We start from the raw sequence: 14,732 nt of genomic DNA, 5'->3' as shown, positions 1-14,732 counted from the left end.
GCTGCAGGTCCAACATTTACCCGCAGCCCTGAGGAGCTGCCTCTGCAAAGCAAGGGAGCTTTGGTTTTCGAAACCAGCCTGAAGGAGGTCTCCCATGGACAGGACTGAAAGGCCTTAACAGCTATAAAACGCACTGCACAGAGTGAGAGCTATGCACCTGGTATAAGGGTTCGTTCCAGCAACAGTCTTATTTCAAATGACAACAGTTTACCACAGCTTAGGAAAGTTTCAATGGAAACCCCCAAGTCGGAGTACTTTGAGTCTCGTATGTTTCCTATCTAATGCATGCGGCCTCTTAAAATAAGTTTTTCTTTTTCATTCTCAAATATGTTGGTTAGAAATCAAGTGGCCTTACCTTATGTGACCAGGAAGGTCTAAGCTAGGACATTCCAGATGGAAAGAACATGGCAGATGGCCCTCGGTCACACAGAGCTCAGCTCCCGTCCCAGCTCTGCTACTACCCAGCTGTGTGTTACAGGATGAAATATGTCCCCCCAAAATTTGCATGTTGAAGCCCTCACCCGCAGTGGGACTGTATTTGGAGACAAGGTTAAATGATGTCGTACAGATGGGGCCCTGATTCAATGGGACTAGCATGATTATAAGAAAAAGAGACACCAGGCTTGTGCACATGGAGTCCAGACCATGGGAGGACACAGCAAGAAGGCAACAGGCTCAAGCCAAGGAAAGGTCTCTCCAGAAACAGGCTCTGCCGGGCTTTGTCTTGGACCTCCAGCCTCTAGAACTGAGAGATCAACTTGTGCTGTTTAAGCCGCCCTGGCTGCAGGATTTCATTATGGCAGCCCTGGGGACTCATGCACTGTGTGGGGCTGCCAGGCATGCCCCACTGTCTCCCCAAGACTTAATGTTCCCATATGGGAAAGGGGAGCGCGGCACTTCCTAGGTAAGGCAGACAGCAGTAGAAAGCTCTAGCACAGGGCACTCAGAAAAGTGGTCAATAAACGCTGGTTACCGCCAATACTCTGGTACAACAGAATCCCCATCATCTCAAACCCTATGGGGACAGAGTAAGAAGGGGAGGGAGATCCACTCTGTGCGGCCATGAGTCTCTAACCCCCGACACCACTGCTCCTACGAATAATATGGGGAAATCAACCCTCCTCTGCAGAGTAGCCAGAGTCCTTGGCAGGCAAGCAGACACCCTGGGCCTTTAGGACCCTCCTCCCCACTTCCTCCTGAACCCGTCCATCTACAGCTCTGCTCTCCGCCTCCCTCCTGTTCTGCCACCACCTACTTGTATATCCCAGTCCAGTGGGATTGTCCCCACCTCCACTTCCCTGTCCTTCCCTCACCCTCTCTTGTCTAACTCAGTAGAATTCACCATTCCTTGGCGTGACACCCAACCACTTGCATTGGGGGTCATGGGATGGGATCGTCAGTACACACCTGAGCTGAGCCTGGGGGCTGCAGACACCTTCTGCCTCCTCCAGCCCTAGCAGAGGACCCAGGGCATGTCACACAAGGACCAGTGCACAATTGTTACAAGTTGATCAAATCTGATAAAAAATAATTTCAGAAATAAGTATCTTATTGATTTATCAAGACAAAAAAAGTTCTGGCAACATTAACTATGAGAATCTTTCCTCTACTTGTGGGAGAGTTTGTATTTCTGAGCTCATGGGGAATTGGATTTCACCACCACTGTTTAAGAAAATAAGCACTATTTTGCTGAAACAAATCACTTAGATATTATCCCGGTGAAATGGGAGGCAGGCAGGGAAGTGCTGGGTAGAGAAGGGCAGGCTCCCTGGCGAGAGCTCCACCCTCAGGCCTGTGCCCACAGACCTAGGTGAGGACAGGCATTCCAGTTTTTGCGCCCAAACATTGCATTTTCCAAGACCACCCTGGCCTGCCGCTCCCCCCATCCTGTGCCCATAAAAACCCCGAGACCCTAGTGGGCACACACACAAGTGGCTGGGCGTCAAGAGGAGCACACCAGCAAAAGAACACACCAACAGACTCTGGCAGGCTACCAATGGCAGAACGATGTGGATGACGTGGAATTCAGCCGGGGGCGGCAGGAGGAGAGTCCGGCCACTGAGTGGCCCAACTCCAGGGGAAGACCACTTTCCCACTCCATCCCCCTTCTGGCTCCCATCCATCTGCTGAGAACTACTGGCACCACTCAGTAAAACCTTGCACTCATTCTCCAAGCTGAAGTGTGATCCAATTCTTCCAGTACACTAAGGCAAGAACCCTGGGATACAGAAAAACCCTCTGTCCTTGCAATAAGGCAGAGGGACTAATTGAGCTGATGATCACAGGCTGCCTGTGGACAGCCAAACCGAAAAGCACACTGTAACACATGCCCGCTGGGGCTTCAGGAGCTGTGAACGCCCAGCCCTAGACCATGCTGTGGGATCGGAGCCCACGCTCCTGACAATCCGTCTGTCTGCCTGCCCCCCTAGGGGTCTGAGCTGCAGGACACCGAAGAGTGAGCCACAGCCCATCACATGCCCTGCGAGGGAGATAAAGGAACTTTTCTTGTTTCACCAGCTCTGGATAATGGATACACAGAGGACACACTGAGTCTTAAAACTAACTTCCGTTCTTGGAAATGCCATTCTGTTAGCCTGGCAGTTGGTCGTGTATGAAGCACCTAGGGCTACACTACTTCCTATCATCCTCATGCAGCCCTCATGACCAAGGGAAGTATTCTTTTCTATTGCTTTGCAGATGTGTGTATAAATGACGGAGTTTGTGCTTTGGCTAAAGTAATTCCAAATAAACATTCTGCGCATCTTGTGAGGAACATATTGTCACCCTCCGAGGTTGCCAAAAGGGCGGGGATGTAGGGGAGGGTGTGCCCGATATACTCAAAGATGGATGACTGTCATTTCATGTGTAGGCCTCCAGATATTCTGGACTGTTCTGGCAATGACAGTATGAGATTTGAGGAGTCAAAGTAAAAGCACTGATACACCTGCCTGGCTATTACATTAATCATCGTAACTGGGCCGGGTCTGTTGTGAACCGGGCTGAATATAAGACTCTCAGGGAGTTGTTCACCCAAGTGAGGTCAATTAGCTTGCAGGGCACGGAAGTTCACTCTGTAAATTATCTGCTTCTGGGGAGCAAAATGGGCCCGATGCCCAGGCAGAGCTGATTTGCCATGTGGGTGGGCATCGTACGCTTGGCGAGCCTCTCGCTCACCTTGGTTCCTCAATGGTGGGGCTTAATAAACGTGAGCCGTCCTCCTGTAAACCCCTGCCCATGCAGAGAGGCCGCAGGCCTGTGGAGCTCCTCTCTCCACCACCCTGAAGGAAGGGCACTGCCGTTCCTCTCCATCTCTTCCGATCTCTATCAAGTTTCAGCGTGGTCTTCACATTTGTTTCCTCCATGAAAGCAGCACACGCCAGCGAGGCAGTCAACCAACTCGCTGTGACCAGTGTCAAAGTTTCAGGAGCTGTTAACGCGGGCGTCATTAGGCTGCTTTCATTCTGCCCACGCCACACAATACACCCCTCGTGTTGATCCCAGGTACCAGACAACACAGGTCGGTGGCCTGTGGCAGGCTGGACGAGGGGATTAACTCCAGAGGTTCCTTTCACTTAATTGACAATTGCCTCTTTCTACTCAACTGAGAATCAAAAACACGCACGGCTTCAAAACAGTTCACAGGCCCGATGGCGGGTGCGGCGGGCTTGCCCCGGGCAGGCCGGCTCTTCCTCTGACAGCTTGGGAAGGCTTTTCCCGCAGCTTCAGATGGCTGCTGGGAAACGACTGCTCTCACGGCTGACTCCCTGGAGGTGGCCATGATATCAGGGTTCAAGGTCAAAATGAAGACTTAAAAAAAAAAAGTTTTTTTGAGAGATGTTGTTCCTTTGGTGCATCCACCGAGCATCACAAAAGGGAGCCTGCCCGATGGAGGGTCCCCTGCAGCGCCCTGCAGCCCAAAGAACTGAGAAACTGTGCCTTGGCGGGCATCGCAGAGGAAGGACCAGGGTGGGTGGCCTGCAAGAAAAGGACCCCCAGCATGTGACCACTGCAGCTGTCAACAGGGCTGTTGCCTCTTGATGTACACCTCTCTGCCTACCTTTCTTCAAGGCAAGCAGAGACCTGGTTCTCTCAAAACATCAGCCAGTTGATCAAATAAACACAAAACTTCCGAAAGTCGTAGGCAGTGTTTTTCCCATGAATCTCTAAGAGCTCCCTGTGAGTCCTGCTAGCACTTAAATCCTTAAACACAAAACCACGAGCGCAAGACACCCTGGCCAAAGCTGGGCCAGGCCAGGGGCAGCCCCTCTGAGGGGTCTGCATGACAGGGAGGGGTCGTCCCCATGGCCTGAGGTACAGAGCACGCCCGCACACTTTCTATATTTCTCATTCCTGACTAATCCTAGGAATGCCAATCCCCTGATGGTCCAACCACAAACCAGGGATGGGGAATAATGGGTAAATACAGTTGGCCTATCTGAAAAAGGAAGAAAAGACTCCCAAATGGAAGCATGATAAGGCAAAGATGGTATCTTCGATTCTTTTTTATTCTCTGAAACCTCGTGAGACAACACAAAGTCTCAAAAGGTGTAGTGAGGAGGTTCTGTGTGTCCCCACCAAGTAAAAATAATATGCTTTCAATTGCGTAAGCACGATGAGATAAACTGAGCATGATTTTCAAAAAATTCAAATCCTTCCAGTGTACGCTACCAAGTGCAAGGCAAGTCTTGAACGGTTTCTGCAGCCTGGACATCAGAGGCAGGAGGGGATGGCCAGGTTCTCTGGCCAGGGCTCTGCGAAGGGCAGGAAGGAGGCCAAGGCGTAGGGCTGTGTATCTGTACTCAAATATAGAGATTAAAAAATGCTAAAGAGAAAGAAAGAAAGGAGGGCACACAGCTGCCGTCCCCCAAACAGACCTCCCATCTGCCACCCACGATTTGCATGTCACCTTCTCTGGGCTCATTTGTACTTCATTAACTGCCATTGACTTAACAAGATTTATGCAAATGGCACCATAGGAGCTCCCTAACTCCCACTGCAATCAAGTGATTATGTATGTACAACTCTCCACAGCAATGAAAAATTAATACATGACAAGCCCACTCGCCGCTGAGCCGGGCCTCTGGCTTTTCTTTTTCTTGCTTTGCTTTTTAATTTTTACTCGAATAGACCTTATCTTATCAGTAAAAAAAAAAAAAAAGAAACCGAACTCTCTGAACCAACCTCCTCCAAGACCCCAGAAAGGACACCAAAGGAGAAGTAGACCCAGGTCCGCAAGAAGTGAAGTTATAGTCCAGAAAATAAGTCATATTCTTGATGGGGAACCTTTAATTGGGAGAAAGAAGCAAGAGATAATGTCATTGACCATCGTGATTCGGCGAGCTCCCACAATGAGGTGGGGGGAGCCTGGGTGCTTACAGCGAACGAGGTATCAGATGGAAGTCAAAGGGGGTTAACATAAGCCACTGCGACATGTACTATCTGTAAATTCAGGGGTTAGAGGTTGCAGAGAGTGTTGAAGGCTGCCTTGCCTGGATCCTAAACCATCCATTACAAGACTCCTGTTGGGGGAAAGAAGAGTCTGCATTAGCAACTCCACGCAGGTTGCTGAGGTTCTAAAACGATTCCTCTGTCATTAGGCAAAGGTGCATGAGCCGGTGTGTGAGGCTTCGATCACGCAGACCCGAGTCTTTCACATGGGCTGAGCACTAAGACACAGTTCTCTGCAGCTAGGGACAAGAGCAGAGAACATGTTTGCGGCAAACACGGTAAGGACGGGAATGAAATGATGCCTCCCACCCAGAGAATGGCTGAGCAGGGCTGTGTTATCCCTGGAGAAACATGTTGCTGCAGGCAGTCTCGGAAGTTTCTTTATACAGTCATAAGATATTTTCGTCTCAGGTCGTGGTTCACTTACTTAATTTAAAACATGTAACTTTGCTTCCTAAGCTTTCTGAAGGCTTTTCATCAATGGAAAGTGGAGAGAGTGCAGACACAGGGGCAGAGAGGCCTGGTCCGAATCCTTGGACCTACTTCCTAGCTGCCTGGTACAGGGCCCTCCCTATCTCTGTGTTTAAAATAAGGAGAACACAGCTACCATAACTGTGGCAATGTCGAGGATTAAGTGGGATCTCGTATGAACAGCACTTACATAATAAGCACTCATTTAATTGTTCATTTATTCAACAAATAATTTGGTTGAGTTTCTAGAATATGGCCATCAGGCTCCATCCCCTGCAATCCTCTCATTTCATTTCCATGCTGAAGTCATCACACCAGGAGGGTCAGGAATTCAGGCTACCTGGAGTGATCTATGTTCCTTTAGAAACAAGGGCACACACAGGGATGTGAGATAGATCGATACAACTGTCTGCAAACCCACATCAATCCGCCCGATGCACAGAGAGGCTCTGACAAGGGTGCCCTGAACATGATTAATTTAAAAATCCAGTTTTGCTAACATTTAAAAATTCTCTGTGGAACCTCCACATCTAACTGCTTCAACGGCTTCAGATATCATCCAGTTCCCCATTTTACAGATGAGACACCCAAGGCCTGGAGAGCTGGCCACGGAGGGAACTCTGCTGAGACAGGTCTGGATTTGAGGAGGGAGCTATCTGTGGCTGCAAGAGGGGGACAATTAGGAGGGACAAGGAGCTCCCTGTGCCCAGGAGTCACCAGGAAATCAGACCATGATTTAGATTTCAACGAGATTACTTTCAACATTCACAATCGAAAGGCTTCCAAGGACTGGATAATACTCATTTTACGCTTGATGGTCAACTTCAATCTGCACACATATTGAAAAGCTAGCCTGCAAAGCTAGCCCCCTCCACAGATGAGCAGGGTACAAATTGAATGAAGGTTCCAATTATACCAGGGGCCCGCCTGGCTCACACAGAGGGACTCCAGCCAGGCTGGTGAGCACTCCCACCCAAATCAACCACAGACAGGCATTAAGAAAACAGTCTATTATTAAGTTTTAATATTCCCCAAAGGAAATGTCTTGGTACCCGTTTATGAAAAAGAATGATTTTTATAATTGATTTTTATAATTCCAGTTGAAAAAGGTATCAATGGCATAAAAATTACACATTAAAATTAGCTTACGCAGAGTTAGGTTATAAATAAATGCACCAAGAAAGAATAAGCAACTATGTGCATGGGCCTCTGAAGTGTTTTACAGTGAAAACACCATCCACCATCAAAGTGGAAAGTTCTGTTGTTGTTGTCTTTGAATATATGGAGGGAGGAGAATTTCTCCTAAAGGTGCCCTGGGCCAATCTACATATTTGCGGCCAGTAGATGATCGTGTGTCTTACATAGATGCATGAGGGCCTTGGTGATGACCTGCAGGCCTCCTTCTTCTCTGCCTGGCAAAGGCGTGTCCTGTGAGCAAGGAAGGAGAAAGCTTGCTCCCGGGCAGGGTCGGTTACGCTGTGGGCAGAGGTGTGGTTTTTGCAATAGTTCCCGGGCTCCTTGGGAAACTCTGTGGACTCCCTCCTCTGGTCTCACCCAAGATGCTGTGGCCCTATTTAACCCCTTCCTCTCCCACATCTTCACACTGACACTGGCTGGCCCCTCTCTAAGGCTGCGTTCCTATTTGCTTCAAATGGACGAAAGCTGCACCACCAGAATAATCCAACTCCAAGTGTGGAAAGACTCTCCCCTTTTTAAGGGCAGCTAGTGCCTACACAGTTCCTAAGGGATTAGTGACGCTGTGCAGATGCCCGCAGGAGAGAGGAGAGCAAAGCAGTGAGCTGGACCAGAGGTGCACGCCAGTCACAAGCCCTGTGCCTGAGAGGCGGAGCCATTCTCCTGCCCACAGAGGCTTTTGCTCAAGAAGGATGCACTCTAAATCAATTGGCTTTCTTTAACAAACCAAAAGATGACATTTCAGAAGCCGCTGTGTGGGGTTGAACTCTATTTTTATTCTCCTTGGAAATCAAACCACAATCTACGTCACACGTGGACTCCAGGGTTTTTTTTTCTTATTGGAGACATAAAGTGATTTAGAATCCGGTTTCTGGGCTAATGAAACCCTGTTCCAGGCTAGCAACATAGGCCAAAACAAATGGTTGAATTCAAGTCCTGTTGTGTAATGAGGAAGTTTAATTAAGGCCCCACATTACAGCTGTAAATGTTCCTTTATATAATAAGGTCTAAATGAAACCGAACCTAATCAAAGTTACAATTCCTTCATTAGCAAATTACAAACAAGAGCGCACAGCTGACACACCGGCTATGATTATCACAACTAATTGCCTCGTTGTTACAAACCAGCCTGAAACAGTGTTCAGATGTCCGTCTGTGAGAGCAAATTAGGGCCACGTCGGGCTGTTCCTGTGATCACAAGGGGCTCTTGTAGGCGATCTGAGTTACCCCTGTTGCCTGGCGGCCCGCGGCCCAATCAAAGCCACGCTACAAAGGCAGCCTTTGAAGGCTCTCAGCCTGGAAACGCACTCCATATGCAGGCGGGCAGCCCGCACTTCATTAGGTCTGTTGTCTCTGTTCCCTCTTCTCATTCTAATGATCCCATTTGAATACACACAGGAACTCTGCTAATTGATGTCAAGTGAGAGACTTCTACATTCATCAACAGAGCACATAAGACAGAGCTTGGCGCGGGAGCCAGCATCATCTCCAGGAAGACCTGAGGTGTATCTCTGGCGACAGGGAGGGAAAGATGGGGAGGCTGCTCACCTGTTTAATTGGGATGGCTCGGCCGCTCCCGATGCTGTCCGCGCGACTCTCCAGGCCTTTCTTCTCTTTGTCTGGGTCGCTCCCTTTCCGAGACTGCAAAGCAAAAGGAAAGTTGGCATCTGGGTAAGGGCTGCGGTTCACAGACGGGGCTCTGCCCCTGTTTGCAGAATTCCTGCCAATACACATTTAGAAAACACGCGCGATCTATGTGTGCGCACAGACACGTCCGACAAGCAGATGGCTCGGTAGTTCATCTCCACTGACTCATCATTTTTAAAGAGAATCGTCTAAACTTTCCCTGACTTTTCCACCACAAAATTATCTTTTCTTTTTTAAAAAGTTCAAAATTCAATTACTAGAAACCAATGGGCCATATAGGAAAGTAACGCCCAACAGAAAAACGCATTCGAAAGCTGCAGTTCACACAGCCGAGGAAAAAAGGGGCTGTTCAATGTTTATTTGGAAAATCTACTACATAAACATACGTATTTAATTAATGTTTGAATGATTTTAAAATTCTGTTAACTAGTCAGCTGTGCCATTTAACGGCCCACCCTTGATTAGTATCAAGGTGCTGTTAACATTTTCCGTTTATTGCTTCTGGATGGTTGGAAAATGGCAAATTCGAAGTTAAGCTAGTGGACAATACCACAAAAAATAACGAAGGGAAAAAAAAAAAAAACCCTGAAAATCGCCTTTGGACAAAAGGTCAGTATTTGGGAAATAATGAACAGTTTTATTTGACAAGGTCCTGAGTCAATTATCTCCGATGCACTGCTGACGTGCTGCGGACGAGTGGCTGGCACCAGGCAGGAAGGGTGGCGACCGTTAACCCAGGGAAGCCCGAACCAAAAGCGCACCTTGACTTGGGTAAAACTGAACGAGCTCCATCGTCTCAGTCTCCTCTCTCGTGGCATGAGAAAGTGTGAGCACAATGATTTTCTGACAGATTTATTTTATTATGAGAGAAAGATCGGAGACTCGTCCTCCTTAATAACTGTGCTGACAAGTGACAACTTCACTCCATTACTTTTCAACGGGAACATTACTCACGCAATATTGAAAATGGAGAAACATTTTCATGTGCTTTTCAAATCTGAGATGATATATGAAATGAACAGACTTTGTGGTGTCCACTGCTACAATGAAAAGCTAATGGAATCCAGGTTCAAAGGGATGTGAGATGGAACAGCTGATTTAAAAAACATACATATTAAAAGGGGCAATGTCATGGGTCATAATACAAACAAGGGCTGATGGGACACATTTAGGATTCCAGAAGAGGCAGCTACCAAATTAAGGAGGAAGACAAGGAGAACAGTTCCCATGATGGAAACTCAGATCTAGCACTTCAAAGGGTGCTACTCTCCTGGGTAGCTGTGCTCATTAGGAAACATGCTTCTCAGATGGTGATAAGAGCTGATGTTTATTGAACACCTACTACGTGCCAAGCACTGTGCACTTGTTTCCCCCTTAGGTTGGTGGATGCCTAGAGTGAGATGACAGGGAATAAATCAAGCAACAAATATGAAGTTGCAGAAGAATATAAAACGTAAGGTTAACCCTTTGGGCTAGAAGGAAAATAGAGATATTTATCAATTCTTTGTCAAGGGCTCATTTTCCTTTTTAATTAATTCTTAATAATGTATAGTAAGAGCTACACAATAGCCTTAAATTCTTTTCTCCACATCTCAATTGATGAGAAAAGCTGGCTTCTTGAGGTTCCTAGTTTTAAAATAAATTTCAAAGCACACAGTGATAACATTAGAATTTTTTTTTTAATTAACAAAGATATTTAAGAGTACTTTGGGAATTTTACATATTCTAAATTTCTAAATTTGGAAATCCATCTTCATTATTCTCTATTAACCAGAATAATTAACAAAACAAACATTAAAAAAATTAACATCTTCCTCAAGGCAGCACATCTGTCCCCCCAGCCACTCCATTCTCAGAGCAGAATTTCAGATTCCACTTGAAATGGGAAGAAATAGCTCAATGCCCTGCTGTAAACACCTTAGAACATGAACTGTGAACAACTAAACTCAATATCTGATCACACACTCTGAGATAAAAGAGACTGAAACTTCAGTAAGACTTCATTGGAAAAATAAAACAAAAATTTCCTGACAACTTTAACAATTTGCTGGAGACAGTCAAAAAACTAAAATTTCGGGAAAGCACAGTGGCAAGATGTTAGGCAAAAGAGTTTGCTGTACCTTAGCCCCACAATTATTTTGTCTACATCAGGCTGTATCCATAAAATTGAAATCCAACAACCAGACTAAATCAAATCCAATGGACATAGACACCCCAGCATATACAAATTCCCAGTAAGGTTTCCTTTCTCTGCCAACTTGGGAGACTTCATCACTAATGGCACATCCTTCTGTGATGCTGGAATGGCTCCGAGGAATCATCAGACACCAGGCAGCCCTCAGCAACCACGGCGTCTGCCAGGAGTGACCCTGCCCTGCATACAGCCTGCTGCACACTGCCAGAAATGTAACAACAGCAGATCACACCCATCCCAGAAGGGCTGCAGATTTAAAGTCAACACACAGCAAGCCACCATAGTGACTGCTTAGCCTCCAACAAACACTCAATGCAGAGGAAAGAAAGGTTAAGGTAATCCAATTATCACCTGCTTCTTTACAAAAATGTTTAACTTCCCCTGCCGTGGTGAGAGAAGCCATGAAGGACACCCCCATCAACTAACTACCTGCCTACAGGAACAAGCGCATCATTGCCAAGAGCCCTCCGTATCAAAGAGAAGCCCGTTTTCCCCCTTTCAACCAGTGGCTAAGTCAATGGCTGCTGGAACACACTACGGGAGGTACCCAGGAGCTCCTCTGCAAAAACAAATAAATGCCATTGAAACAGTTCTATTCACACTATGAATTTTGCTGCCTTATTTTTTTATGGCAAGTTTCTGAGCTGGGCAATGTATATTCACAATCTTTGGTTCCTGGGTACACTTGGCTCTGTTTAATGTTATCAACATTATATGGTAAGCTTTTTAAAAATATCACATAAATGACATCGTTATTATAAAGCTTGAAAATGGACAAAGCCATGTAATGTGTAATTTCAAGACTCACACTAGAACAAGTTTATAGCATGGACACAGATAATATAGACCAAATTCAGGTTAATGCTGATCCCTGGGCAGACAGGCAGGAGAAATGTGTTCTGGAGGCACATAGAAGGGGCTGCAACTTTTACTTAGGATTTGCTTATTTCTTGCAGTAGCAGCGTAGCAGAAAAGGGCTTGTATTTGCGAAGTCTGTGGTGAGTACACATGTTTTTTATTTCTGTATGTTTGAAAAATTTTTCTAATAAAACATTTTAACCACATGTAAACTAGGGCCGCTAAGCCAAATTAATTGCTCTGAGAACCCATATTACCAAAGTAGGGATTAAATGGATACAGTCTTTTAATGTTTTTTTTCCCCAAAGAAATAAGTGAAATAAAATATAACTTAGTGTTTGATTAGTAAAGTAGAATTCCTACTGCAAATGTAACATATAATTTGGACTATTACAGAGATTTTGTTTGTACTATTTTATAAAAAAAGTCATTTATTTTTGTTTAAAAATTGTATATGAATATATGCAAACAAACATCTGGGAGCACAAAATGTTAGCCCAGAGCAGTACATTACAGTCTACTTTATAAAATGCATAAGAATGGTATCAGAAAAAACGATACATGTACTACTTAATTAACTATGGCCTCTTTATGATGTTCTAATAAATAAGGCGGATAGTGCCCCTCCAGCTGGGTGCTACAATCCCAGTCTGCACGAATTTTTATTCACTAACATTGTCTGCATATCATGCATCTGTCTTCCGACTAGACACTTCCAAATAAATACACATTTTGACAGTTTATGCCTATAATCACCAACAACTGCCAGGGATGAAGAGTCTATTCAATTTTACATATTTCAAAATAGAAGAAAACTGGTCATGATAAAAATTTAATTTTTTAATTGCTATGATTTCAAAATTAATTTGCCTTCTTTTTGTTCCTTGGATGACACTGACATCTAGTGGAGTTACTATTTCCAGGAACTTCAACTTAAGACTACACTGCATGCATCATCACCACCACCACCACTACCACCACAACCATCATCATCACCATCACCACAACCATCATCACCACCACAACCACAACCATCATCACCATCACAACCACAACCATCACCACAACCCCAACCATCATCACCACTACCACAACCATCATCACCATCACCACAACCATCATCACAACCATCACAACCACAACCATCATCACCATCACAACCATCACCACCACCACAACCATCATCACTATCACAACCACAACCATCACCACCACCACAACCATCATCACTATCACAACCACAACCATCACCACCACCACCACAACCATCATCACCACTACCACAACCATCATCACCACCATCACAACCATCATCACAATCATCACAACCACAACCATCATCACCATCACAACCACAACCATCATCACCATCACAACCATCATCACCATCACAACCATCATCACCACCATCACAACCACAACCATCATCACCACCACCACAACCATCATCACCATCACCACAACCATCATCACCATCACAACCACCACCACAACCATCATCACCACCACAACCATCATCACGATCACCACAACCATCATCACAACCATCACCACCATAACAACCATCACAACCACAACCATCATCATCACCATCACCACAACCATCATCACAACCATCACCACCATAACAACCACAACCATCACCATCACAATCATCATCACCATCACAACCACAACCATCATCACCACAACCATCATCATCATCCCCACAACCATCACCACCATAACAACCATCACAACCACAACCATCACCATCACAACCATCATCACCATCACAACCACAACCATCACCATCACAACCATCACCACAACTATCATCACCATCACAACCATCACCACCACAATCACAACCGTCACCATCACAACCATCATCATCACCACCACAACCATCATCACCATCACAACCATCATCACCACCACAACCATCATCACCACAACCTTCATCATCACCATCACAACCATCATCACCACAACCACAACCATCATCACAACCACAACTATCATCATCACCATAACCATCATCATCACCATCACAACCATCATCACCATCACAACCATCATCATCACCATCATTTTGTTCAATGTCGAACCCACTGAGGACAAACATATGGATCCCTGCCCAGAACTTTCACCATCTTTTCCTTAAATGCCACAGTGCAAACCTATTGCAGTGGTAGCTTCTTTTATGACTCCAAATTTCTATTCCCACTAATGCCGATGGGGCAGCTGGATTCAATTTCTGATCTGATCTCAAATTTATTTTCCAAGATTAAGGAGAAAGACAACCAACACTGGTCACCCTTAGATCCATAGGCAGACCATTATATTATGTGACATATTAATGGTGAAATAATTAATGGTGATTTTTGGTCACTGTAGCAATGAGTTTTTACTGGCTTCTGCACCTGCCCTGCCTGGCCTCTTCACGGATGCCTGTAAGTGCACCTGTGTGTCTGCAGGGTGAATCCATAGCAACAGGGTCTCTCCTCCTAGTGTGCAGAGCCCCTTCTCCTTCACCCTAAACGCTTTCCCTTGAACATGGGTTGACTCTGGCAGAGTCTTCCTCCTAGACACTGAGCAAAACCAGGGCTGTGCAGAGAGCAGATGTTAAGTCAATATTTATTAAATGGGCTGTTATTTTGATTCTCTCTGCCTTAAAGTGTTCTCCTCCCTAAGTCATCTGGGTTGTCAGGTACCCAGTGGGATACTACTTTCTGGCACACTGCAATTCCAGAGCTTATAAAGGGAGGGGATGGGAAGGTGCTGGTACTCTCCTTATAAATATTCTCATTTTTAAAGATACTTTGTGGTTTTTAAATTTCTCTCCTTAAAAGAGAAAGCAAAGTCAACAAGCAGAAAATGTGGCCCCCAGAAGGCATCTGAGAATGAGTGCTCTCCCCCTTCCACTCCCTTAACAAAG

The 14,732-nt window shown here is 45.7% G+C and overlaps 1 protein-coding gene across 6 annotated transcripts in view; it reads right to left on the bottom strand.

Annotated features, from left to right (window-relative positions):
- The window catches only part of AGAP1 (ArfGAP with GTPase domain, ankyrin repeat and PH domain 1), a 638,294-nt gene that overhangs the window by 312,349 nt on the left and 311,213 nt on the right, over positions 1-14,732 (bottom strand). For all 6 annotated transcript variants that reach the window (XM_055291058.2, XM_055291060.2, XM_055291059.2 and 3 more), the window contains one exon: positions 8,662-8,754. In XM_055291058.2, the coding sequence (XP_055147033.1) occupies positions 8,662-8,754 (93 nt within the window). The remainder of the gene's footprint in view (positions 1-8,661; positions 8,755-14,732) is intronic.

Source organism: Symphalangus syndactylus, chromosome 8 (genome assembly GCF_028878055.3).
Source record: "Symphalangus syndactylus isolate Jambi chromosome 8, NHGRI_mSymSyn1-v2.1_pri, whole genome shotgun sequence".
NCBI classification, from domain to species: domain Eukaryota; kingdom Metazoa; phylum Chordata; class Mammalia; order Primates; family Hylobatidae; genus Symphalangus; species Symphalangus syndactylus.
The sequence above is the reverse complement of the archived record's forward strand: the minus strand, read 5'-3'. Positions and strand labels throughout refer to the sequence as shown.